General features: G+C 45.7%; 3 protein-coding genes across 7 annotated transcripts; 2 read left to right on the forward strand and 1 right to left on the reverse strand.

Moving 5' to 3' along the window:
- The first annotated feature begins 7,483 nt into the window (after nucleotides 1–7,483).
- LOC136549273 (putative pentatricopeptide repeat-containing protein At1g74580) lies at nucleotides 7,484–10,407 on the forward strand. The gene is given in 4 exon segments (XM_066540506.1): nucleotides 7,484–8,219; nucleotides 8,222–9,051; nucleotides 9,053–9,646; nucleotides 10,081–10,407. Coding segments are annotated over 4 exon segments (2,148 nt in total). The 5' UTR covers nucleotides 7,484–7,534; the 3' UTR covers nucleotides 10,120–10,407.
- A 1,580-nt stretch (nucleotides 10,408–11,987) lies between these two features.
- On the forward strand, nucleotides 11,988–16,749 carry LOC136549274 (transcription factor EMB1444-like). 4 transcript variants are annotated; one of them, XM_066540508.1, is made up of 12 exons: nucleotides 11,993–12,062; nucleotides 12,173–12,389; nucleotides 12,696–13,139; nucleotides 13,465–13,656; nucleotides 13,788–13,866; nucleotides 13,942–13,998; nucleotides 14,252–14,311; nucleotides 14,491–15,501; nucleotides 15,603–15,680; nucleotides 16,019–16,129; nucleotides 16,212–16,337; nucleotides 16,461–16,749. In XM_066540508.1, exons 3-12 carry the CDS (start codon nucleotides 13,021–13,023, stop codon nucleotides 16,524–16,526), a joined length of 1,899 nt encoding a protein of 632 aa, XP_066396605.1. In that variant the 5' UTR covers nucleotides 11,993–12,062; nucleotides 12,173–12,389; nucleotides 12,696–13,020; the 3' UTR covers nucleotides 16,527–16,749. The 4 variants fall into 4 exon arrangements, with proteins under 4 accessions (XP_066396604.1, XP_066396607.1, XP_066396605.1 ...); XM_066540509.1 differs by having other exon boundaries at nucleotides 12,003–12,062; nucleotides 12,176–12,389; XM_066540507.1 differs by having other exon boundaries at nucleotides 11,988–12,389.
- A 705-nt stretch (nucleotides 16,750–17,454) lies between these two features.
- Nucleotides 17,455–23,967, reverse strand: LOC136549275 (BTB/POZ and MATH domain-containing protein 3-like). 2 transcript variants are annotated; one of them, XM_066540512.1, is made up of 4 exons: nucleotides 23,324–23,967; nucleotides 22,273–22,621; nucleotides 21,648–21,924; nucleotides 17,455–17,770 (listed from the first exon to the last, which is right to left on the reverse strand). In XM_066540512.1, exons 1-4 carry the CDS (start codon nucleotides 23,707–23,709, stop codon nucleotides 17,655–17,657), a joined length of 1,128 nt encoding a protein of 375 aa, XP_066396609.1. In that variant the 5' UTR covers nucleotides 23,710–23,967; the 3' UTR covers nucleotides 17,455–17,654. The 2 variants fall into 2 exon arrangements, with proteins under 2 accessions (XP_066396609.1, XP_066396608.1); XM_066540511.1 differs by having other exon boundaries at nucleotides 17,455–17,851; nucleotides 23,324–23,963.
- Nucleotides 23,968–27,402: the final 3,435 nt, after the last annotated feature.

A 27,402-nucleotide genomic window follows, 5' to 3' on the forward strand; every position in this document is an offset into this window, starting at 1 on the left:
AGAAGTCTCACCAAGCTCCTCTAGACCCGGCAGCGCTCCCTCCGGAATACTTTCGGTATTGTGTACACCCGCCGCGCACCAAAAGCTTGGCGTAATTCGCTACTCCTCGCCAGCGCCCCATAGTCCTATGCAGCCATTGATCAGACTAGGGAGCTTCGCAAGATGACGCTTAAGCCAGGAGGCGAGGGCGTAGACGCTGTCTTCCTCCGGAGGAGCGGAGGTTTCGCCTCCAAACTCGGCAACGATGGCCCGGTAATGGCCAACGGTTGAAGCAAGGACCCCCTTGACCGAGTCCAAATGCCTCATCATCAAAGATAGCTGCTCCCCCACTGCAGCTGTGGATTCCTTCTCAGAGGCTAGCTCTCGCTGGAGACCCTCGGCCAACTCGTTCGCCCTACGGGCCTGCTCGGCGGACAAGGCTTCCGCATCCAAGGCCTTGGCGAGATCGGCCCTCAAGGCCTCCTTTTCTTGTTCCTTCTCCGCCAGAGAAAGGCAGAGAGCTACAAGGGAGTTGGCCAAACCCCCTTTTTCACCTTCTAGGCGCTCGTTCTCCGCCTTGAGCGCTTCAATCGCAGTATCTCGGTTGGAGACCTTGCTAGTGCAGCGCTCTTCCATAACAACGGCCATGTGATACCCCTGCGATTAGAAAGAAGAAGACCAAGGCGATCAGCAATAGAAACAAAAACAAGTCTAAAGGTGAACATACACCAAAAAAGGCAAACCGCCGAAGACGCACCAAGCTCTGGTGTTCTAGATGAACACGGAAGAAGTTGGAAGAAATCCATGTCCCTCAGACGCTGTTTGAAGCGATCTGTTCAAAGAAGAACAAACAAACACAAGACCATAAGGTGAGAAAAGCAAATCTCACAATACATACACCAACTAGCCAAAGACCACCTCCGACGTCTCTAAGAACCCCAAGATAGCACTCTTCCCAACCTAAGATAGAAGTGTCGGAGGAGCCTGCGTAGCAAAAAAAAACAACAACAACAACTCAGGTCACAAGGCCGATCAGGAATAGACAATAACAACAGGCCAAAAGACGAGTAAGATAAAAACACTCTATACTCACTCGGACCCGGCGCAATCGGCCCCGGATGCCCCGAACCAAACCTGACGCTGGCAGCGGCCGCTCGCTCCTCCGGGGTGAGGAGTCCAGCCATGACATCACCTACAAAGCAACAAGTACACGGTATTAGCACTTGGTAGAATACATAAACAAATAAACTGGGCGAAGATAGTAAACACAAGAATGTGCGCCAAACAAACATACTCATAAAAAGCCTAGGCTGGGCCGCCTGCCGAGCCCCCTGGGAAGAAGTCTCCGCCATATCATGCGGCGAAGGCCCAAAGGGCCGGCTCTCCTCAACCAGCGGCCTGGCGGATGGAGGGCTCGAAGAAGACTGAGCCTGCCGAGGCCTGCTCGGCAAGCACGGCCTCCGGCTGCCCGACGTCGGCCGCTGGCGTGGGGGAAGGCTCAACAACGGTGGGAGATGAGGGAGCGTGCTGCAAGGCGACCTCTGCGCCCTCTTCAGAACTTGAATACAGCCCGCCAAAAATGTCAGGGCATAGGATCGGCGGCGCTAGCCTCCGGCTGTTCGGCGACACTCGCGGCACCGTGCAAGGAGCGCGCCGGAGCAGCGCTGGCCTCGGACGCTCGCACCGCTCACAGCGCCACACATAGGGCACGCCGGAGCTCCAGGAGAGCCGCTATCCCCGCCGCTCATGACCCACACGTCCACTGATAGGATGGAGGAGCTCTGAGCGTCTTCACTGCCGGCGGAGGCAACGCCAGCACTACCGGCTGAAGACATGGCCGCCGTGATCACCAGAGCACCGGTCTTCCTTTTCATTTTCACAGGCACCTGAGCAATAGCGGCGCCCTTCCTCTTCTTGGACTTGGCCTCCGCCGTAACATTCTTTGCGAAGGCCTTCTTCTTCTTCTTGTCAATCGAAGCCAGGACCTCGGTGGGAACCTCACGCTCCTGGTAGATGATCCCGAGCTCCTCAAAAACTCGATTGAGCCACGGCATGGTGCCTACCACAGCTCTCCGAGACGTGTACTCATGCTCAAAAATTTTGCCAACCACCCCGACGGTGGCCTCCTCAATGTCAGCAACGAAGCTGTCCTCCGTCACCCCCTCCCCTAAAGACCGGCCAAAGCGGGGGAAAGGAATCCTGGCCTCCGGCCCAAAAATGGGAACCTTCACCTTTTCTAGTCGAAAGGCTGGGTTGTCTCTGCCCAGGGGCTAGTAGTTGGAGGCCATAATCTCCTCCACCAGGTCCTGGCCCCCGGAGTAGCGACACGCAGCCGCAAAAGCCCGGTCGCAAGCCTTCCTCGCCGGAGACATCTCCTCCGGCGGATCCACTGCGCGTATGCAGCGCCATCTCCTCCATTCTTGAAGTCAATGGATACTCCAAGACCTCTGCACCATCCTCGGTAGTGCCGCTGACCCCGTAGGTCTTCACGTAGAACCACTGCTCAAGCCAGCCATGATCCCACTTGCCCTTCTGGCAAAAAGAAATCTCCAGGCGGTCTACTGCCTTGGTTCCTCTTCGACATAAAGGTGCAACTACCATACTGGTAGGTCACCTCCACCTCCTTGCCCTCCCGCACCTCCTTCTTCTTCTTCGGCTGCTTCTGCAGCTCGTAGTACGCGCAGAAGGTGTCCACATCCTGGCTCGGCACCATAAGAAACACACGCCTAGCAAAATTTGCTGAGCGTAAGGAAGGCCGTAGGGGTCAGATGGTGAACCTGGACGTTGAACGTCTCCAACACCCAGGCGGAGGAAGGGGACGTAAGGAAGGCAGAGGCCGCAGGTGAAAAAGTCCCAAAACACCACCGCATATCCCTCCTCCTGGCTCCTAGAACGGTCTGGCCGGGCAGAGGGATTTTTACCCTCGAAGAAGGAAAATACGATTCCTTCAACATCTCCACGACCGCCTCTTCAGTAATGGAGGAGGGGCAAAAATCCCATGACTTTATCGCCATGTCTCTGGAATCCGCAATGATCAGGTCTCCGACAGGACGCGGAGACACTCCCCAAATCCTCCTCCACTAGCTTTTCAAATTCCAACGTGGAGGCGGAGGCAAGCATGCACTCCTCAAAGCGGGCACTCCAGCCGCCAGCCCTAACGCCGAGAAGGTGGCTGATAGGGTCCGAAGAAGGTGGGCCGGCGAGTATGGCGAAGGCGAAAAAGAAAGCCACCGCGGCGGCAGCCTAGGCAGAAAGACGCAAGCTGGAAAGATGGAACGCGCGAAGGCAGCTTAGGCGAAAGCGAAGAGAGCAGAGAGCGATTTCTCAGAGGCAAGGAAAGTGAATGAGCAGTGCAGGGGGACCCCTCCACCGACTCCGCCCTTATATAGGCCACGGGCGGGCGGTTCAGGCTCCCACCATACAACGGTCATCTCCGAGAATTCGCCTGCCGCCCAACGGTCATCTCTAGAGAAGTTGCAAGGTATACAACGGAAAGCAATACGATGTAAATGGCCACAGCGTAGGACAACGGCTAGTTTTGCAGCCTAACGGCTACTATGACAAGACCAGCGGCCACTGCCAGAGCGGGCCAGGGGGAAACTGTAGGGATCAGGTCGGAGACGTGACTACGTGCAGTCTCCGCCCCCGCGGATGTCCTTGCTTAGGGCGTTTTGAGCTCACGACGCGCTCGGGCGGACCGTGGTCTCAAAAGGGGGAAACTGTTGTAACACGGCTTCCGAGAGTGGCAGGAGACCTACGTGGCCAGCAGTTCGCAAAGACATCTCCGAACCAACTACCCAAGCAAAGGCCCAGCTACCACGCCTCCAGACCCAGAAAGATGATGGTTTCTCAGACTGCTTGCAGGACACTGCCGGTGGCCCTAGCGTAGCCTCCGCCTGGTTTATTCATAGGTGTCTCCGGGCGGAGGGGGCGGTGAGTCGCCCCGCTGCAAGGCTAATCAAGTGCCAACGTTACCTACGTTTATGTGCAGGTAACCAGAGGAAGGCGCTCAGTGGACGGCGTGGGCGCGCCGGTTCGGCCTCCTGCTTGTAGGGGCAGAGACCCAAGCAGGAGGACGGCTAATACTGGGCATCGAGGGTCTACGGCCTCAGCGTCCCAGGGGTAGAGACCGTCGGCGGAGGCCTAAAGGCCCTTCACCGAATCCTGAGGCCTGATGGGGCGGAGACCGACGACGGAGGTCTAAAGGCCCATCGCCGAATCCTAAGGCCTGATGGGCCGGCTGATCGCGCAGGCCCAGTACCTGATGGCGGCATCACAAGATTACCCCCGAGAGGAAAGGCGAGTAGTGGAATATTCCGAGAATGTACTGTAGCAGTTGAAGGGTACTATTGTAAACTCTGTAAAAGTGGTAGTTGAGCCCTATAAATAGGGTACACTTGTAACAGTACGAGAGGTTGGTAAAGGTATTAATGAAACCCTAGTTTTACGCGCCATTTCCTTACACACCCACTTGTCGTGCCTGTTTTCCCGAGCCTCCGCCTGAGGGCAGCGCTTAGCGGGCGGAGGCCTCTACCTCCTCTACACTGTCTGAGACCGCAAGTCTCAACATATACGTCTGGGCAATAGGGAATTGGTGACTAATTATTATCTTTTTATGAACACTAACGATGTGTGTGTATGTTAATTTCTGTGCAAAGGATCTGTTAATTTGTAACTTATTGCAGAGTGGTTGGCTGTTTGGCAATGTTGATTTCAGAAGCTGTTTGGCTTGTTGATATACCTTTGTAGAGTACTAGAGTGGCTGGCCCTTACTGCAACCTTGTCTTGTTCTATATAGAGATGAAGATGACCAAACAACTAGTATCACTTTACAGTTTTTCTCTCTCCATGAAATATGTCTTGGTCATGTATATATGCTGTTCCTTTGAGCCATCTAGATTATTTTCCTGATTATTTATCATACAGTTTTAGATACAAGTATCATACAGTTGTAATTATGTGCACTAGAATACATATTTTCCTGATTATTTGTCATACTGTATAATTCAACTGCTCACTTGTTAGTGGTGTTTAAATAAATGTTGTCAATATTTCGGCATACTGAGCTTAAGGAGATAGCAAGCTTAACTATACAAGCTGCTCTTATTGACCTTTGTTATGCTATTAGCTACTTGCACTGTGATCATTTCTGATTGCTAGGTAATGGAACTTAGAGAATTGGTCTGTTTATTTCTTATTAGTGTTATTGGAACTGAATGCTCACACCATGTTTTTTCAAGTTTCAGCAGGCTTTCTAAATCCATCAGGAAGTACACTGTATATCAACAAGGCCATGTAGCTATGTCTTCAAAAATCTAGATTACCAGGTGATGACAGATGCTTGTAATTCAATATTTAGTGTAACCTGGATTAGCTTCTGTGTTGAAGCATCTCTTAGCTTTTTAATTTCTTTGGTTAAATGATAACTGGTGCTTGTAATTATACATGTAATCACCTGTATGAATTTATGAACCATGCATTTATCTTTACAACTCAAATGCATGCTACAAAATGTGTCGCAGTTAGCAGTTAGCCTTTTTCATCAGCCCTTGTTATTTTCTTCTCGTGCAGGTAGAGAGTTCGGAGGACCTGCTAATTGATATGTAGTAAGACTAGATAGGTTCACTACAACAGTTTCTTATTTGTCCACATTTTGATCGCTTTTCTAAACATGCAGGCTCAAAAATATGAGCTAATCATTCATGCAAGGAGCAGGGGCGGGAGCTGGACAAGGAGGCAATTGATATGTTGTGAAAGCTAAAGCTAAAGATACTGTTGGTATCATTTGATATAGCAAGTGTCGATGTTCTATAATAATGCTTTTATTTTAATGAACATACTGTTGGGCTGATTTTAAGTTTAGAGTTGCTAATGATAAATGAGAATACCTACAGGTCATCAGTAGCTTATTGAGATGGAGATGGCAGTCTTGGTTGTTGAAACAACCCAGGTCATGCTAAATTATTGCTTTCAAAACACCTAGAGGTGCAGTAGGGCTGGTGAATTATTTAGATAATAATGCAAGTTCATGTGGGATTTTCGGAAATACTGGATTCTCCATTCCCTTTGATAGGAAATATTTCTACACCACAAATCTGTTAATTTAAATTTCAAATTCTAGCTGTTACAACTTTCTAATATAATGTTGCATATGTATTCAAGTATTTTGGAGTGGCAGCAACCATATGTGCACGAAGCTGGTGTTCAAGTATTTTGGAGTGTCAACAAGTGTCTGAGAATTGCTGTAGGATGACATGAATTGCAGTTTTGTTCTTTTGTTTGCACCTACTATCGTGTAGGACAAAGACATGGAACTGTTGAATGCCACTTTTGTGTCCGAGTCCTGATCTATTGATCTCTTAGCTTTAGTAATAACCAATTAATATAAGTCTTGTAGTATGTCTATACATTTCTGTAACTGACTAATCTATATCTTGGACCTATATGGCTCTATGTACTATGATTATCACTTGACCTGCTATATATATATATATATATATATATATATATATATATATATATATATATATATATATATATATATATATATATATATAAAGTTGGTGTATGTATGGAAGATCTAATATATTATTTATACAAAAATCAAGTGAATTTGTTCAATATGATGCCTTCTATATGAGCAAAAGTGGATTTGTCAAATTATTTTAATTATAATTATATCTATGCAGTTTTGCCGATAGTTTTTCGATAGGGTATGGTTTGTAAAATACCTTGGAAATGATTTGGCCAACATACAAACGGTCGACAAAGGTCTTAATTGTCAGCGTAGGTCTTAACTGTCAGTAAAGGATTAACTGTCGGCAAAGGTTTCAATTGTCGGCGTAGGTAGACCGTTTGCCTACACATAAAGTGTCAGGGATTCTGTTAACTGTCGGCAAAAGTTTCACCGACGGCTTCTAGCGCGACTGTTTCTAAACTATCGGCAAAACTTTTCGCGGGAGGTTATCTGTCGGCAAAGGTGCCCTTTGCCTACAATAGAAAGTGTCGGCAAAAGTATGTTGTGTTATAGTGTTTATGCCCCTGCGTTGCAATGTGTTGTTTGAACTTTCTCACCGATCTTCTTGAGTTTGCCGGCTCTTGCACACAAGGTCATGTTTCCAATATGTGTGAGTGTTTGTGTTTGGTTGCTTTCACAACCCTACATCGTATATTCTGCATGAGCAGATGCAGGTTGAGTGGATATAGGCCCCGTTCGCTTGTCTTAAAAATGGCTTGTTCGACTTCTTTTTTCAGTCGAAACAGTATTTTTCTCTCACAACAATTCAGCCGGAACAGTGTTTTCAGCCAGTTTCAGTCAAGTTTCAGACCGGCGAACGGAGTCATATTAGTCCAAAAAGGATGTTGTTTGGTTAGTTGCATGGGAGGATGAAGTAATCTCATGTAAGGACGTTTGGTTGCGTGTATATAGATAGATACATGAATATTTTGTCATAGAATGACATGTGAGGCGACATAAGATGCAATGCACACTTTCAGACTGGATTTCAGGAGCCCAACAGGGCCTGAATTGATTTGCCGGGCCGGCCCACTAAAAATGCAATGCCATTCAATGCGACCCAGCACACTTAGCCCAAATGGATCATGGAACGTTTTACAAAATAACCCTCCCTCCTCCTTGTATTACGTATGGAGTCTCTCTTCTTCTCCCTCCCGCCGCCGCGCCGCGAATGCGATGCTGCCGCGGCCGCGGCCGCCGCCGCTAGCAGCAGCCGATGTAGCTTCCGTAGTCCGCCGCTCTCACGCGGCAACCTCTTCAAAACTCACAGCCTCCACGCTCCCCGCCTACCGCGCGCTCATCAGCGAGCTCGTCTCTGCCGGCCGCCTCGACGACGTCGACGCCGCCCTCGCCTCTGCGCGCTCCCACCTCGCCCCAGACTCCCTCCAACCGCTCTACGTAGTCTCCATTCAAGCCGACGCTCGCGCAGGCCGCCTCCGTGCCACCGTCGACGCCTTCGAGCGCATGGAGCTCTTCGTCTGCCCGCCCGCCGCCCCCGCCTATAACGCCATCATGGACGCCCTCGTCAACGCCGCCTACCACGACCAAGCTCACAAGGTCTACGTCAGGATGCTTGCCGCCGGCGTTGCGCCCGATGCCCGCACCCACACCGTCCGCCTCAAGTCCTTCTGCCTCACCGGCCGTCCTCACGTCGCCCTGCGCCTGCTGCACAGCTTGCCGGAGCGTGGCTGTGACGCCAAACCGCTCGCCTACTGCACGGTCGTGCGGGCCTCTTTGCCCACGGTCACGGTCACGGTCACGATGCACGTCACCTGTTCGATGAAATGCTCGGCAGGGATGTCTTCCCTGACGTTGCCACTTTCAACAATGTTTTGCACGCTCTTTGCCAGAAAGGGGATATCATGGAGTCGGGGGCACTTCTGGCCAAGGTCCTCAAGCAGGGCATGTCAGCGAACAAGTTCACTTGCAACATATGGATCCGTGGCCTCTGTGAAGGCGGTAGGTTGGAAGAGGCTGTTGCGCTAGTGGAAAGGATGGATGCCTACATTGCGCAAGATGTTGTCACTTACAACACATTGATGCGTGGCCTTTGCAAGGACTCCAAGGTTCAGGAATCTTCACAGTACGTTCATAGGATGATGAATCAGGGCTGCATACCAGATGATTTCACCTACAACACCATCATTGATGGCTACTGCAAGTGGGGCATGCTGCATGAAGCTACTGAGCTTCTGAAAGATGCTGTATTTAAAGGTTTTGTACCGGACCGGGTCACATATTGCTCACTGATCAATGGATTGTGTGCCGAGGGTGACATCGAGAGGGCCCTGGAGCTCTTCAATGAGGCACAAGCAAAAGATTTGAAGCCTGACCTTGTTGTCTACAACTCCGTTGTCAAGGGGCTCTGTCGCCAGGGCCTGATCTTGCATGCCTTGCAGATCATGAATGAGATGGTCGAGGATGGCTGCCATCCCGACATTTGGACGTACAATATTGTCATCAATGGCCTATGCAAAATGGGAAATATTTCAGATGCGGCAGTTGTGATGAATGATGCCATTGTGAAAGGATACCTTCCAGATGTCTTTACCTTCAAACACATTGATTGATGGCTACTGCACGAGATTGAAGCTGGACAGTGCACTTCAGCTTGTTGAAAGGATGTGGACGTATGGCATTGCCCCTGATGCTATCACATACAACTCGGTTTTGAATGGTCTTTGCAAAGCTGGCAAAGCCAAGGAAGTCAATGAAACATTCGAAGAGATGATCCTTAAAGGATGCCGGCCAAATGCTATTACTTACAACATACTGATAGAAAATTTTTGCAAGATTAATCAACTGGAAGAGGCTTTTGGGGTGATAGTCAGGATGAGTCAAGATGGGTTAGTTCCTGATGCAATTAGTTTCAACACGCTGATTCATGGATTCTGCAGGAATGGTGATCTTGATGGAGCATACCTACTCTTTCAGAAGTTGGATGAGAAAGGGTACTCTGCAACAGTTGACACTTTCAACATCCTGATCGGTGCATATTCTAGCAAGCTGAATATGCAAATGGCTGAAAAGATTTTTGGTGAAATGATCAGCAAAGGATATAAACCTGATTTGTATACTTATCGTGTTCTAGTTGATGGGTCGTGCAAGGCTGCAAATGTTGACCGTGCGTATGTGCATCTGGCAGAAATGGTAAGCAAGGGTTTTGTTCCATCGATGGCTACTTTTGGCCGCGTATTAAATTCACTTGCAATGAATCACCGGGTTTCTGAAGCTGTTGCTATTATTCACATTATGGTGAGAATGGGAGTTGTTCCTGAGGTTGTTGATACCATCTTGAGTACTGATAAGAAGGAGATAGCTGCACCGAAGATACTTGTTGAGGAATTGATGAAGAAGGGTAACATTAGTTACCCTACCTATGAAGTTCTTCATGAAGGAGTGAGAGATAATAAATTAACTAGAAATGCTCGAAAGGCAGATGCATCTAATATGTTTGCTTCACAACATCATAAAAGATCATATCAATAAGCTAATAAAGCTTTGATGTGCCTGAGCATAAGATCTGTTTTGCTATTAGTTGAGTTCTTTAGATTCATGGATGCTGCTGTACACTGTTATTTCAGGGCCTTATTGCTCAGAATATGGAGATTATCTTATCCTAATTGTATGAATACAATGACCCATGGCATTTCCTATGTACGTTATGAAGGCCCATGTTAGTTCAACTTCATGACAATTCCAAGTATTCTAGATATTTTAGGACAAATTAAGAGAACATACAAAATTTCACATATACCCTTACTTCATTTCCTAATCAGATGCTATCACCAGCATGATTAATGGAGATTAATTGATAAATTGCAAGTAACGATATAGCACCTACCAAATTTGTGCTACAATTCCCCCCTAAACCCCCTTATATTTGGGTACAATTTTGAATGTTTAAATGCACTATATTACAGGACTGAGGGGGGCAATCATCATTATACTCTGTAGAGTATCTCATTTCAGCTAGTATTTTTTTTTCAATCTGAATGTCTGAGTAATGGCCATGCGGCTGTTGATGAAAGGTGCTTCATTGCTTGAATTCAATATTGGAAGGCTCCTGTTATTCATAGGAGATGCTCATGGAATTGTGAGTAATTTTGCCATTTTCTATGACTTTTTCTTACAGATTTCATGTGAAGTAACCTCATCCACATCCATCGTCTTATTTGAATGCAGTCCTACTTGGGGTACATATTGAAACACTATTTTGGGGCATATTCCAAGTTACTCTGTAAATTACGAAGACACGGCCAAAATGATTTATAAGTTTGTTGTAAGTTCTATAGGCATATAAGCAATACTGACATGTTATTGGGTCTTGATTAATTAAATTTTCTCAAATGCTTTCTATGATCTGTTAAATGCAGTCTGTTGTGCTCTTCTGACTGAGCTTGTGACAATATTCTGAACGACCTACTGTCTGTTGCTGCTGGTGCTTCTGTATGTTTCCTCTGCCATTCAGATATTCAGTAAAGAAGGATGACAGGCACCCCCATTGTGAAGTTATTCCCTTAATTTTCTTTGTGCAACCTCATTGGTATTTTTCTACACGACATCTAGCTCTAATAATCTTAGTAACACTTAGTTTGTGCCTGTAATATTGCTGCACATGCATTATATTCTAGGCTAACTTGTATTTGCAAATAGAGGTATCAGTATGGGCTTCCAATCTACTTCTTTGTCAATTTGTCCTGTTTGAGAAAGCATCCAAGACAAGTTCCAATTCTATATAGACAGGACATATAGTTATGGAAAAGCTTTCGGTATTAGGTACAATTAGAGTAGTTTTGGTATGAGTGGACCAACAGATCATTTTTTTAGAGAGAGAGGTGGACCAAATGAATTAACTACAGGTAGGAATCAACACAATGTATTAAACTACATGTACCAGACTGACAGGGAGAAGAAGTCTTTAACTTTGTTGACGCTTTCCAAGACCTGCCTGGCCAGTTAAGCCCTCTTAATAAGGCTGTGCCAATGGATCCTTATCAGCTTATGTCATGCCGGCAGAAAAGGGAAGAGACACTCAAAGGAAGAGAGCACCATATTATATATTCAACCATCACAGCTCACCTACCATACGTGTGCCTTTACCAATAAAAATTGAGGAGGCAATGCAACATGGGTGTATTCAGAACAATACCTACTATATATGTATATGTACTACTTGTCTTGTGCATTAGTAGTATTCAGTGCATAGTGATGCAATTGATGTAGATTCTTGGCCTCAACCAACCATTGTGATGGCAAAGAAAAATTTAAGGACCATGCAGATTAATGTGTTGACTTGTTGCAAGATTGATTCAGAACCCAGCTAACTTTTTTTCTTGAAGTTTAACCAGCCAGCTCCAGCTTTATAGATAATCAATTATATATTCAACTTATTATTACTTGATTCACCTCTTTCCCAAGTGGCCTAGGATGTGCAGGTGCCAACTGATTTCATAGAATCCCCCCCCCCCCCCCCCCCCCAACCCACCCACCCAACACACACACAGCACACACCCACAACACCACAACATAAAAAGGTTATGGAATGAGATGCCTTGACAAACAGGTATACTCGTAGCTTGTCAATCATTCCTTTCTTGAAGTCTTGTCAGCATTGCCAATTATCATGTACTTATCAATCTTTGTTTTTCTGCGTGTACTGTTAATTTTCTGTAGTAGAAGACGTCCTCAATATATTTGTGAGAAGGGATCACATCTTTTGTTTAATCGAAAAGTCAAAGGTCTCAAGGCAGCTCATGTCCAGGCAGTGAGAAGGGAACCAACAAGGACCCATTTGCCTTCCCGCTCAGCCAAGCTTTCATTGGCACCACTTCTAGGTTCTGATCTCTTGTATTCTTTGTTCTTCTACAGATCGATCATATTCTTATTTCAGGTCTGATTAAACCCTTATATGCTACAATCGAACCTTGTCTAGCATATCTTTTGTGTGTCTTGCACTCAATAATTTTCTTATTTCATAACGTCCAAATCGCAGTATTTGTTTGTTCTTGCAGTAATTTCCCCTCCTTTTTCAGTTCACCTTTTTTTTGTGAATAAAAAGAACCACAAATTCATAGAGCACAAGATGTTCATTGACTTGCCTAAAATATGATCAATCTGCTCTTTTCGCTCTGAACTTCTAAATCTGGGAGTTAATTTGTCCCGCATGTCTTCTGATGTCTGAGTCATAAACCTGCAGCCCCAGGCCTTCAGGTTCAAAGCTTCACTCTCCAGACTTAAGGAGCTGCTTTCAGGATGTTGCCTCTTGAAAATGATATTGAGCACTGAAGTTGCTTGATTTAATTCTCAGCAAGGAGGTTAAGTGAGGGGAATTAATTAAGGACAATTAGGAGAGTTATGGGAGTTGTGCTTCTGGGTTTCTTGGGCCAGCTAATCGAACGGCGAGCTTCTCTGCGGTGGAAGCAAGCGGGAAGAGCATCTTACCGCTGCAGCTAGAGCCTCCTGATCTTTCTTACTTCCTGCTACTTATATATGTAATTCTCCTAGTTTATTCATGTACCTTTATGCATGAAATTTTAGCTGAGATGAGTACACATATCATACAATTGTTACAAGGCCTGTGTTCTGATGGGCTATGGAAGTATGGTGTCTTCTGGTCATTCAAAAGCGAGATGAATGGGTGGTAAGTCTATTTGTTTGTTATCTATCACAACACTATTGAACTAGTATTCATGAAAATTCAAAGAAAATAAAGTAACTCCGATTCTTGTATCAAGCCAAAGAGTAACTAGTGCCCAGCATACGATCTTCAAGTATGCTCAAGTAACTTTCCACAACATAAAGTCATTGTTCTAACTAGACCTGACATGGTTGAAACTGAATGAGAACATTAGCCAAAAGTCTACACTAGAAGTTGGCATGGATGAGCACAAACTTGGTATTGAGAAATTGCACTTTGTAGTATATCTTCATCCCACACTTTTATAATTGGTAAATATGTTCTGTAGGATCTTGACTTGGGGTGATGGATATGTCAATAAAATGATAGAAGACAGACAAATGGGAGATCTATCTGCTGGCCCCACTGTTCGTAAGAATCAGATAATACCTTCCTCGTGCTGCAACAAAAGCTATCAATTTTGCCCCATTGAGGCAGCACTGATGAGAATGCCTAGCCATTTGTACCCTCTTGGAGAAGGGTAAGCATGCTTGCATACTACCATCTCAAGTTTCTTTCAGTTAATGTTGAATGCACATGTTTGTGGCTAATTATATTTTTCCAAGTTCTGCGGTTATTGTATGTAACATTTCCAAGTTCCAACTTTGTCAGGATTATTGGTGAAGTAGCACTTACAGGACAACATTGCTGGATTTCTGCCAATGAGCTTTGTCCAACAGCTATGCATAAGGTGAGTTGATTTACAGTTAGCTGTACATAACTGTTTTACAGTTATGTATGGGCATAGCACATGATGTGGTTTCAGCACTTATATTTTCAGTACCAAGAAGACTGGCAGCTTCAGTTTGCAGCCGGAATCAAGGTAACCGACACCGACTTATATTTTTCAGTTATCACAGACAATTATGCCTGTATTTGCTGGCCATCCTTTAGTTCTTCTTTTATTTTCTTAAGAGAAACCTGTTTGCTTTTTTGCTTTTCTTATATAAACAAAAATTTACCACAGTAGGGGCTTCCCCTACTGTTTTTGCTAAAAAAATTGTTTCCTGTATTAAACAGCTGCACGGCAAACATCCTGCTAGACTAAGCTGATGGTCATTGTTTCTTACCTGTAGACGGTTCTGCTTGTACCAGTGGTTCCTCACGGGGTTCTTCAGCTGGGCTCTTTAGATATGGTATGCTCAACTTGTTTAATAATTTTTTTGACATGATTAGTTTTTGACAACCAATGTGTTGTTTCACTACATTGTCCCGCTCCCATCAAGTGAGGAATAGCATTGCTTTAGAGAGTCTGAATCATTGCATTGCTTCATAATTGGCATGTTTACTTCATAATGTTTTTGCAAATTCCCAGGTTTTTGAAAGTGCAGCGTTGGTGGCACTCATAAAAGACATGTTTCATAAGCTTTGTGACGCTTCGGTTTCTCATGCTCATGCTTCTTTATCCACTGGGTCTGCCTACTCAAATAATTTGAGGCTACAAACTGCAACTCTATCAATCAATCATCCAGATGCTAGCTTGATTGGTAGTTCTGCTCAGATCTTGAATGTTGATCACCACAGTTTAACACATCCCTTCAGTACATCAGAAGTTCCAATATTAGAAGACATCACTATAGGTTCTTACAGAACTAGCCCAACAGGTTGGCCTAATGGACTGTTGGGTGATAATGGAACCATTGGGCATGAATATTTCGAAGGCTTTTCTCTGACAGACATGTCACATTGGAATCAAGAGAATACTCATGGCAGCACTATTGTTCTAAATGATGGTGTAATGATTTCGAATACTTCAATTCATTCAGAGTTTCACAGAGATCTCATGGTAATGTCCAGGGAAGAACATGAGCTCTTCATGTGGCATTGTAGGTTGAAACAACAAGAACCTATAAGCCCTCCTCTCCCTCAAGCGAATGGCAACAATGCTGATTTTTATGTGCAGCTTGAAACCAACAATTATGCGGAATTGTTACTAGATACAATAATCGACCAGATTGGTCATACATCAAACAGTGAATCTTTTCCCTCAACTGATTCTCCATTTTCATGCGAAACACAAGTTAAAAAAGAAGATCACTCATTGAGGGTGGATGAATCGTCAATTTCTGATATCCCAGGTGGTCAAGAACTTTCACCTATATCCATGAATGAAGGGTTCATAAGTTGTGCAATGACTGATGGATGCATGGGAATCAACAAGACTATAACTGAAGAATGCTTAGTTGAAAGTATGCATGGGATAAATTCAGCTGAAATCAAAAGAAGATGCAGAAAAGTTGAGCTCCAGAAACCAAGACCAAGAGACAGGCAATTAATCCAAGATAGGATGAAGGGGTTGAGGGAGCTTATTCCAAATGCATCAAAGGTTCAGCTTCTAACATTTTTTTAATTTGGATCCTCCTGAAGTTATGTTTGTTTGGCAAAAATGAAGGGGTAAGTGTTGATTACATTTTGTTTCATAAACAGTGCAGCATTGATGCTCTACTGGACAAAACCGTAGCATACATGCTGTTCCTCCAAAGTGTATCCGAGAAAGCTGAGAAGGTAAGCTTTTTTGGATTTAATTATAACAGTTAAGAAGCAGTATTGATAAACGAGTCACAAAATCCATGTGATATTTGTGCAGACCCTCATCAACTTTCTCTTCATACCACATTAGTTGTATGCCTATCTTACTCTTCCAAATTCAGCATCTGTGTATCTGACTGTATATTCTTTATCTACTTTACTTCCTATAGAAACTTGACTAGGATTCTGTGACAGAAATAAATTAATATATTTAGCCTTTTATGAGGTTTTACAATTAATTATTCATTCAATCTTCTGCTGGTAAACGGAGGTGTCTCATGCCTAATTTCCGTTGTGCCCTGACGCTGAGACAGATTCAGAATACATTGGAAGACAAGGAATTCCACAATGAGACAAAGAAGCAACTTGAAGGCTGCCCACTAAGAGTTGAAGAGCTTAGTCAGCCTGGCCATCTTCTCATTGAGGTAACTGATCTAATTGGCATGCTGCATGCATCAGTTTTGCGGTCGCATGATTCAAGGTCGTTTCGTCATTTGCTTCATCCAGATGTTGTGCGAGGACTATGAAGTCTTTCTTGAGATGGCACAAGTGTTGAAGGGCCTTAAGGTGAGCATACTGAAAGGAGTGCTGGAGCATCGTTCCGACAAGCTTTGGGCTCGCTTTGTCATCGAGGTACATCAAAGATCCTCTCCCTTTTGTTCACACACACACAAAAAAAACTCCCTTTCGTTTCGTTTCCAACCCATTAATTATGGAGAGTAGCGCATCAAATAAGATATGTTATATCTCTCGCAGGGTTCGGATGGTTTCAACCAGATGCAGATTCTGTGCCCGCTGATGCATCTCCTGAGTAGGAGATGAACTTAGCATGGCTTGTGTTTGTGCGTCGTTGAAATGCTCCCGAGACTCCTCTGCCTCTCTGTTTGCTTGGTACAAATGTACAGTAAAATAATGGATGGATGGATGTTTTTGGATCCCAGCAAGTCTGGAATGTTGTTATGTCCATATTCAATCGTGTACAGCAAAATAAAAGTTGGAACTTTACGAAAGGTCCCAAGCAGGACAGTTCTTTTCCCTCATTCAATCGTGCAAGACGAGCATATCTTTGGACATCATTCTCACGCAGTGAGAGTTTTCCCTACAACTGTTGACGGCGTGCTCCGCATCCTCTCGCAGCCGTCCTCCAGCCCCTTACCAGTGCTGGTCCACACCATGGCCATCCCTTAGCGCTGGACCGCCCATCAACCGCTCGATGAAATGCCAGTGAGAGTGTTGAGAGGAGGTCTGGTGGCAAGGCTACCACATTCTTGTGCAAGGTAACTATCAGCCTGTTCGGGAGGCCGTATCGTGGATTATTTACTGCTGGCTGGTTTGGTGTGAGAGAAAAACACTGTTCCTGGCTGGAAATTTACGATCGTTTACGAGCAAGCGAACAGGCTGTATATCATTTCTGTACAGGAAAACAAACATGTTCTCACCTAAGCTCGGCTCTACAGGAACAGGCAATCAAACACAGGCACTCGTACCATTTGGACCCGACTCTGGCTGGCTATAGCCAGGCCAACCAGATGCATGAAATCAAACACGCCCCCAAATGTAGCACCCATACTACATTAATTCAATAGAAAATCCGCCACCTTGAATCAATGGTTTAAATTGTGATGCTGGCAGCATCGTGGATCGTGGTGCAGCTAGTGCCCCTAAGCTAACCGCTGCAACGGCATGTTGGAGGCTGCGGCGGTGTTAGCAGCATTCATTTTGCCTGACACATTTCATAGCCGCACATGACTGAACCAGAAACATAAATTTTCCATGCTAATAAAAGATTTACAACTTCTGCTGCTGCAAAACAAAATCGTCAGGATACGATATTATTCACAGCTACTATAATCCAAATCAAATCGTTGTCAACTAGTGCACTTCACACGACTATAGCATACGGATCCAGGGAAAGCAGCATTAGTTGACGGCCTGAATCTAACCAACCAGCTAAAGCCTCCTCCGGGTGCGCCTTTCGGTAGCCTCAGCACTCTCCACTGGAGCCGAGACTTGGTTCCCACAAACTCCCCTTTTTCGGTCAAGGGATGCAAGATCATCGTCCACTTCTGCCACAGTAGCTAACAAGTCAGAGAGTAGGGACGGGCATGTCTCTTCCAAGTAATCAAAGCCTTCCGTCCCCATAACAGCTGCGGAAAAGCAACACAGAGCAACAGCTGAGCACGAGAACTTCAGCAACACAAGGTAAATTAAAATAACAAGAATTGTAGGTGTAGTAACATGACAACTCAATAGGTTGGACTGAGTTGCAATCTTCAGACTGAACTTACAACCACAGAGAAAAGCCGGCTCTAAATGAGGGATCTAAATATCAGATACATGATTATTTTCTTGTTGAATGACGGGAACTAGAATTGTCATCTAAAGCACACTGATACCAAGTACCATTAACCAGAAGCTTACAGACAGAACAAGGAGTGCTCAATAACTTTCTGCACAACTGAATGATACACTGAACAACTAGTGATTCAAACATACATCTCTAGTATATCCCAAGCTTTCAAATCTATTTTCATTGCCTCCCCCCATATCAATTTCAGTCTTCCTCTACCTCTCATCATATTATTAGCTTGGCTTAGGACTCCACAATACACTGGTGCCTCTGGAGGTCTCCTTTAAACATGGCCAAACCACCTCAACAGATGTTGGACAAGCTTTTCTTCAATTGGTGCTACCTCTAGACAATCACGTATATCATCGTTCCAAACTCGGTCCATTCTTGTGTGACCGTAAATCCATCGCAACATACATATTTTTGCAACACTCAGTTGTTGAACTTGTCGAATCTTTGTAGGCCAACATTCTGCACCATACAACATAGCCGGTCTAATCACCGTTCTATAGAACTTACCTTTTAGCTTTTGTGGTACCCTCTTATCACAGAGAATGCCAGAAACTTGTCGCCACTTGATCCACCCTGCTTTGATTCTATGGCTAACGTCCGCATCAATATCTTCATCCCTCTGTAGCATCGATCCCAGATACCAAAAGGTATCCTTCTTAGGCACTACTTGACCTTCCAAACTCACATCTCCCTCCTCCTGTACAACTCCGCCAAAGTCGCATCTCTTGTATTCAGTTTTAGTTCTGCTCAATCTAAAACCTTTAGACTCAAGGGACTGCCGCCATAACTCTAGTTTCCTATTTACTCTCGCCTTGCTTTCGTGCACTAACACTACATCATCAGCGAATAACATACACCAAGGGATATCCTCTTGTATATTCCTGATAACCTCGTCCATTACCAAGGCAAAAAGATACGGGCTTAAGGTTGACCCTTGATGAAGTCCAATTTTAATCGGAAAGTAATCTGTGTTACCATCGTTTGTTTGAACACTAGTCACAATATTGTTGTACATGTCCTTGATGAGGGTCACATACTTTGATGGGACTTTATGTTTGTCCAAAGACTACCACATAACATTTCTTGGTATCTTGTCATAAGCCTTCTCCAAGTCAATAAAAACCAAGTGGAGGTCCTTCTGCTCTCTAAACCGCTCCATAACCCGTCTTATTAAGAAGATTGCTTCTGTGGTTGACCTTCCAGACATAAAACCAAATTGGTTTGTTGATATCTACGTCGTTCCTCGCAGACACTGCTCGATGACTCTCTCCCATAACTTCATAGTGTGGCTCATCAACATAATTCCCCAATAATTAGTACAACTTTAGATATCTCTCTTGTTCTTGTAGATTGGTACCAATATGCTTCTTCTCCACTCCTCAGGCATCTTGTTCGATCGAAAGATATTGTTGAACATCTTGGTTAGCCATACTATAACTATATCCCCAAGACATCTCCACACCTTGATTGGGATACCATCAGGGCCCATCGCTTTGCCCCCTTTCATCATTTTCAAGGCTTCTCTGATCTCTGATTCTTGAATCCTTCGCACAAAGCGCCTGTTAGTGTCATCAAACGAGTCGTCCAGCTGAACGGTGGTGTTCTCGTTCTCACCATTAAACAATTTATCAAAATACTCTTGCCATCTATGTCTGATCTCGTCCTCCTTCACCAAGAGCTGCTCTCTCTCATCCTTTATGCACTTGACTTGGTTGAAGTCCCTTGTCTTCCTATCGCGAGCCCTAGCCATCCTATAAATGTTCTTCTCTCCTTCCTTCGTACTCAAACGTCGGTAAAGGCCCTCATAGGCCCGCCCCTTTGTCTCACTCACCGCTCGTTTTGAAGTCTTGCTTGCCACCTTATACTTCTCTATGTTGTTTGCACACCTATCATGATACAAGCGCTTATAGCACTCATTCTTTTCCTTAATAGCCTTTTGCACATCTTCATTTCACCACCAAGTGTCTTTCGAGTCGCATCCGCTCCCTTTGGTAACTCCAAGCACCTCTGAAGCAACCTTCCGAACGCATGTTGCCATCTTCTCCCACATGCTGTTTGCATCGCCTTCAACATTCCAAGGGCCCTCTTCAATGACCTTTTCTTTAAAGACCTTTGATGCCTCCCCTTCTAATTTCTCCACCACTTCGTTCTAGCAACCCTAGCTTGTTTGTTCCCACGAGCTTGCACCAGAAAGCGGAAGTCAGCCACCACCAGCTTGTGTTGAGCGACCACACATTCTCCAGACATCACCTTACAGTCCACGCATGTTCGTTTATCCCTCCTTGTAAGGACAAAGTCGATTTGACTAGAGTATTGGCCGCTACTAAAGGTCACTAAATGGGACTGCCTCTTACGGAAGAAAGTGTTAGCTATCATTAGATCAAAAGCTATGGCGAAGTCTAAGACTTCCTCTCCCTCCTGGTTCCTACTACCAGATCCAAAACCCCCATGAACCGCCTCGAAACCTGCACTTGATGTACCTACATGGCCATTAAGATCACCTCCTATAAAGAGCTTCTCGCTACTAAGGACAGCTCTAACCAAGCGATCAAAGTCTTCCCAGAAAAGCAGCTTAGCACTCTCATCATGGCCTACTTGGGGGCATACGCACTAATTACGTTTAAGACCATATCACTAATGACAAGTTTAACTAAGATGATCCTATCCCCTTGTCTTCTCACCTCCACCACACCATCCTTGAGGCACTTATCAATCAAAAATCCTACTCCATTTTTATTTGAAGTTGTCCCTGTGTACCAGAGCTTGAAGCCGGTATTGTCCACCTCCTTCGCCTTCTGCCCCTTCCATTTAGTCTCTTGGATGCATAAGATATTTACACGCCTCCTAACTGTTGTGTCCACTAACTCTCTTAACTTACCTGTAAGGGACCCTACATTCCAGCTACCTAAATAGATCCTATTTGGCTCGACTAGCTTCCTTACCCTTCGCACCCGCCGAGGTAGGAGTCAAGACCCTTGCTCATTTTGCACCACACCCGGGTGCCGATGTGGCGCGCCACTAAGGATGCGATGACCCGATCCTTGCTCACTTGACACCATGTCCAGATCGCGACACGGCGCGTCACGGGGGTGACGACCCGGCCCTTGCTCATTTAACACCATACCCGGGTTCCGACATGGCACGTTGCTAAGAGGGTTACGCCTCAACGGGATTCTTTTGGGTTTCATCTCCATTAAAGTGGCTAAGTTTTTACATTGGCTCGCCGCACCTAACATAACCCTCCTCCTTTAATAGGGCTTGACCTGCTATGCTGGGACACCAAAGGTGCCCCACCAAAACTTAACCTATTAACAGTGTATCTTATTCTAACACCTTCGGTTTAGTGACCTAAACCATAAGAAAACATCAATCACATAAATTATCCTACAAAAACATCACCATAGGATTAAAAATTAATTTTGTTGTTTTTCCTAAGATATTAGCTCTGTTCGTTAAAACAGCTAAGAAAATAGCCCTCAACTGCGCAGAACTATAAACAGAATACACACAATGCTGCGTACGACAAGCAAAAGCATAGATGATATAGAATATTTCACATTCCAGGCAGAAAGAAGTCGCACCTCCCAAATTTTCTCGCACAGCAGCAAACCTTAGACAGGCAGACTTCAGCTCAGCGCAATGGTGCTGTTCAGCAAGGGCTAAGGTTGTTGCGACAGTTTCAGGAGTCAGTTCATCACATAGCTTTGATTCACACAGGATACGCAGACGGTCCAGTCCATATCTATCAGCTGCTGCCAACAAATGCTGTACTACTACTGTTGACGTCCATGTTGAGGCAGATCCAGCTAGCTCAGGAATGCTGGGGAGTTCATCAGTGTACATGAAGTTCACCATTGCCTGCATTTGGGGGGTGGGGGGTTATAAAATTACAGTAAGGGGATACTTTCAATCAAATAGCAACTTTTGTTTTGTTTTTGAAGTAAAGAGGTCCAAAATGGAAAGAACCTGAGGCGCATCACTGTACAGAAACATACTTAGATTAGTTCTAAGCTTAATTTATGGTGCAAAGGCACAATTTTAAAAGTTTCCAGTTTGAGCACCAAATCAACATTAAGAAAATTAATCCACCAAGCTTATGCATCCCTTACGGATATAAGTAAAATTACAGCTTCAGATAGGTCCCTTGAGCAGTAGAGTACAGAGGAAATATGTGGGAAAGTAATGTGACCTGCATGTAGCAATTACCTTGAAGACAACAGGTTCCACATCCTCCACGACAACCGTGTGCAGGTCGGGCTTTCCAATAGGACCAAAGAACTGGGCTCTAAATACTGGGGAGCGAGCAGCAAGAATCCACTTGTGTGCCCTGACTTTCTCGTCGCGCACTTCGAAGGTTATGTCACATCCAATGCCGCGGCTGAGGAGCTCCTTGAAGCAGCGGCCCATGTCTGATCGTGGAACATGAATCTGGATGTCCTTTGGTGTTTCCATACGGTTCTTGACAACACCTACTGTGCAGTTCATCACTAGGCAATCATTCTTTAAGAAATCAGAATCTTCCAAGAGTGATCTTTTGTAGAAGCGCTTGTAACCCCTGAAATGAGAGGTTATACTAAGAACAGTCAGATGACAGATAAGGAGGGGGAGAGAAAGCCATCATGAATTACAATACGAAGTAATTGCACAGGTAGCAGCAGTGAATAAACTGTAGCCACGGAATCTAGTTAACATATGACTTTCCTTTTTTTTCAGGACAGAAAGAAAATGGCAACCCTATTAGTTATACATAAGATATAAAACGGGGCCTCCTTTTCTTGCATGCCAGGAAATGGTAGACTGTGAACCATCACTGCAATTTGTCAACACCAAAACCATGAAAATCCAACTGCTTCAGGCAACTGCCATGCTTTGCTTTCCAATTTCTTAGGCGAGAATTGATTTAGGAAGTACTCTCTCTGTTCCAAATTATAAGTCGTTCTGGCTTTTTTTTTGCAGAAACATAGTAAAAAAAACTATGTATCTAGACATAGTGTATATCTAGATGCATAGCAAAATCTTTGTACCTAGAAAATCCAGAGTGACTTGTAATTTGGAATGGAGGGAGTAGCTTGCAACATGGATTGTTATGGTTACCAAACACTAGCAACATTGGTTTAGTTGCAGTTCATCTACGGAGCTGGCATTGTAGTTCATTTAATCTATCATCAAATCAGACGCATAATGTACTTACAATCAAAGGGACGGGCAAATTGGGCGTGATGATTGGCAGACGAAGATAGAAAGGGAGGGTCATTACCACATGGATCCCCTGTACTTGAGGGTGTATGGGCCGTAATCTAGCTTACGGCCAAAGTGCGAGTGAATCTTGTGGCGGCCGCGGCCGGACTGGTCGAGGAGGGTGAGGTCGAAGAGGGCTCGGACGTCGATGCCGTCGGAGGCGAGAGCGACGAAGACGGAGACGTAGTTGGAGTTGTCCTCGGCGTTCTTGCCGTCGGGGTAGAAGTAGACGGCCCAGTGGTATCCTCCGACAGCGAAGATGTCGCTGGCGAGGTGGCGGCCGGGGCCCATGCCCTTGGCGAGGGAGAAGCCCCGGACGGTGAACTGGTGGGACCCCTTGACGGTCTCGGTGACGTAGCGCGACCACGATGGCGGCGGGGGAGGAGTCCGCGGCGGAATCGCCATCGCATCCCGCGGGGGCAGGGAGAGAGGGGAAACCCTAGGTAGGTAGAGCAGGGGGAGGGGAGAGGAGGTACGAGTGTATCCTGGCTTGGCTTGGTGGTATCTAGGAGGGGATGGAAGGGATTCCGGCGAGGGCCCTGGCTCCGTCCGGTGGATGGCGACGAATCGACGCCCACCGTCCTCTCCCTCCCTCCCTCCTCTGAGTCCTCTCTCGCTGCGGCTGCGCTGGGACTCCGACCCGGGACCTGGGTTGTTGCGGGTCTCGGGGGAAGGGAGTCTTTTTCGTTCCGGTCCTCCTCTAACACCGCTTTTCATTTAGTAGGACCTATTTGATTCTACTATGGTACGCTGGCCCATGTTTTCTATGCTGTAGCAAGTTTTGTTCTAAATAGGCTCAATTCATCACGCAAAAATCAGCCCATGGAGTGGCCCAAACACAGGGCTTGCCTAGAGAGAGTGAGCGAATCTAGCCTTCGTTATCGGGGTCTAGGACCCTGACGGACCTACGACAAAACCGGTTGAGAACCAATGTTCATCAATTGCACTGGCCTCTCATGTATACATATATGATGACCTAGATAACCTTCATGATTGGATTCGCGATATAACATCTCTGGTGTTATGAGTTTGCTTAGCAACGAGGTTTAGACTTAAGAGGATTTATCGAAACGATTTTCTCGGATTTTAAAAATTCAACTTATGTTTAAAAATGTTCGATAACGAAAGTAAATGACGAATGGTTTTTTCTGTTAGATTAAGCATGAAAAACAACTTTTATAAATAAAATAAAATCCATTAATAATTAGAACGATGTATATATATATAGCATTGGTCTAGTGACATGTTTAAGTATAGACTCGTTTTAGTCCCTATAAAAAGTTGGTAACGTACCGCGACAGCTGCCCGTCTGACCGCTTCATAAATTTACGTGGTTGGTGTGAAACACGTTACGCAGCAGCTTAGCAGTCTTCATTTACTTTTCCTAGCGCGGCTTCAGCGTACTCGCCTTGCTTTGCAATTATGCACCGTCTTGTCTTCCGCCGTGGCTCTGCCCCCCGACGCGTCTGTTGCCTACGCCCTTGTCTTCTCTCCCTCGTTTGCTTCGTGTCCAAAATTTTAATGGGAGCACGTGGCTCTGCCATGTCCACACCTCACTGCTCCCTCCCCCTGTGCTCCTTCTTGTGCATGCCAAGGCTGAGTTGTTGTCCGTCTCTGCTTGTCTCTACGGCTGTCGTGTATTGCTTCGCTTGAAATTCCCCTAGGAGAGCACGTGGCCCTTGAAAGGTCCTAATGGCTAGAGTGGGTTGAATAGCCTATTAAAAATTTCTACAACAACACTTAATAAACCGGTTAGACAATTATAAGACGAAGTAAGTGTTGCGCTAGCCTACTAAAAATAGCAAGCCGCCTACCATAATTCTAGTTTATATAGTTTCTAACCACACAATAGCTATGACACTACACTAAGTTAGTGTGCTCTCAAAAGCTAACTAAAGAGCCACACTAACCAAACTAATAAGCTCTCACAACTAGCTATACTAAAGAGCTTGACAACTAGTTTGCGGTAATATAAAGAGAGTGAGCAATTTGTTTATACTACTGTGTCGAAGAAGGAGCCAATCAATCATAAGAATGAATACCAATGAAGACCAACCACCTCGGAATCAAATGATGAACACAATGATTTTTTACCGAGGTTCACTTGCTTGCCGGCAAGCTACTCCTCGTTGTGGCGATTCACTCACTTGGAGGTTCACGCGCTAATTGGCATCATACGCCAAACCCTCAATAGAGTGCCGCACAACCCACACAAGATGAGGATCACATAAGCCACGAGCAATCCACTAGAGTACCTTTTGACTCTTCACCAGGGAAAGGTCAAGAACCTCTCACAATCACCATGATTGAAGTCGGAGACAATCACCAACCTTCGCTCGACAATCCTCGCTGCTCCAAGCCGTCTAGGTGGTGGCAACCACTAAGAGTAACAAGCGAATCCCACAGCGAAACACGAACACCAAGTGCCTCTAGATACAAACACTCAAGCAATACACTTGGATTCTCTCCCAATCTCACAAAGATAATGAATCAATGATGGACATAAGTGGGAGGGCTTTGGCTAAGCTCACAAGGTTGCTATATCAATGCAAATAGCTAAGAGAGTGAGCTTGAGCTGGCCATGGGGCTTAAATAGAAGCCTCTAGGAAATAGAGCCATTGTACCCCTTCCTACTGGGCACAACACGGGGTGACCGGACGCTCCGGTCATATCGACCGGACGCTAGACCTCAGCGTCCCGTCACACGATGCATGCCGCGTGTCCCCTCTCTTCAAATGTTGACCATCTGATCTCAACGGTCAAGTGAGACCGAACGCGGTAGCTCAAAGTGACCGGACGCTGAACCCCAGCGTCTGGTCGTTTTCAGTAAGCATCTAGAGACGACTTTTCATGACCAGACACACCCAGCGTCCTGGTCACACGGCAACTCCCCTATGCACTGGCACGTCAGCTGGACCAGATGCAACCTTCCAGCGTCTGGTCACTAAGTGACCTAGCGTCCGGTCAGAGATCGACGCCAGAGTCTTCGCTACTTCTTCTGACCGGACGCGTCGATCCTACCGAGACCAGCATTCGGTCACTTACAGTGACCTCTATCTTTTCTATCTAGGGCACCGGTGAAGTTCATAACCCTTGCTCAAATGTGCTAACTACCAAGTGTATCACCATGCGCACATGTGTTAGCATATTTTCACAAAACATTTTCAAGGGTGTTACCACTCCACTGGATCCTAAATGCATATGCAATGAGTTAGAACATCTAGTGGCACTTTGATAACCGCATTTCGATACGAGTTTCACCCCTCTTAATAGTACAGCTATCAATCCTAAATATGATCACACTCACTAAGTGTCTTGATCACAAAACAAAATGGCTCCTACTATTTATACCTTTGCCTTGAGTTTTGTTTTTCACTTTCTTCTTTTCAAGTCCAAACACTTGATCATCATCATAGCATCACCATCATTATGTTATGATCTTCATTTGCTTCACCACTTGGAATGTGCTACCTATCTCATGACCACTTGATAAACTAGGTTAGCACTTAGAGTTTCATCAATTTACCAAAACCAAACTAGAGCTTTCATCCCTACTCTGCCCACGTCGTGTCTTTTCCTTCCTATGCTCGCCGCTACCGGCTATGTTGTGCCATCTTGTCCTGCTCCCCTCTTCGTGCTTGAAATGGGTGGCAAGCCCGCACGTGTCTCCTTGCTTTTCCTCGGTCTGCGTTTGCCTCTACCGCTGTCTTGCCTCTGTTTCTTCCAAGCACCCACCGTGGCTGTGTTGCCACCACCCGGTATTTGCATGTGAGCGCGCATGCCCCCATGGCCACACTGGACGTAGTCCCAATTCCTGCTCTCAATTCCTAGCTTCGCGTGTCAAGCCGCCTCACCAGCCACCGCGCCCTCGCTGCCTCTGCACGCGTAGCGCGCCCGGGCTCTGTCGTGGCTCCTCATGTTCCCCCGATGCACCATGGTCGTCCATCATCGTGCCACGTCATTGCCCATCCGTCGTTGGCACCCCCTCATTTTCCTCCCCTGTGCTTGGTGCCCTGGCGTCTGCACCCTTGCCCTGCACACCCGCACCCCGCTGAGCCGCAGCGCCTCGCTGGTCCATCTGTGTTGGGCCACCTTGCT

The sequence above is a fragment of the Miscanthus floridulus genome, chromosome 4 (assembly GCF_019320115.1).
Source record: "Miscanthus floridulus cultivar M001 chromosome 4, ASM1932011v1, whole genome shotgun sequence".
Classification (NCBI taxonomy): domain Eukaryota; kingdom Viridiplantae; phylum Streptophyta; class Magnoliopsida; order Poales; family Poaceae; genus Miscanthus; species Miscanthus floridulus.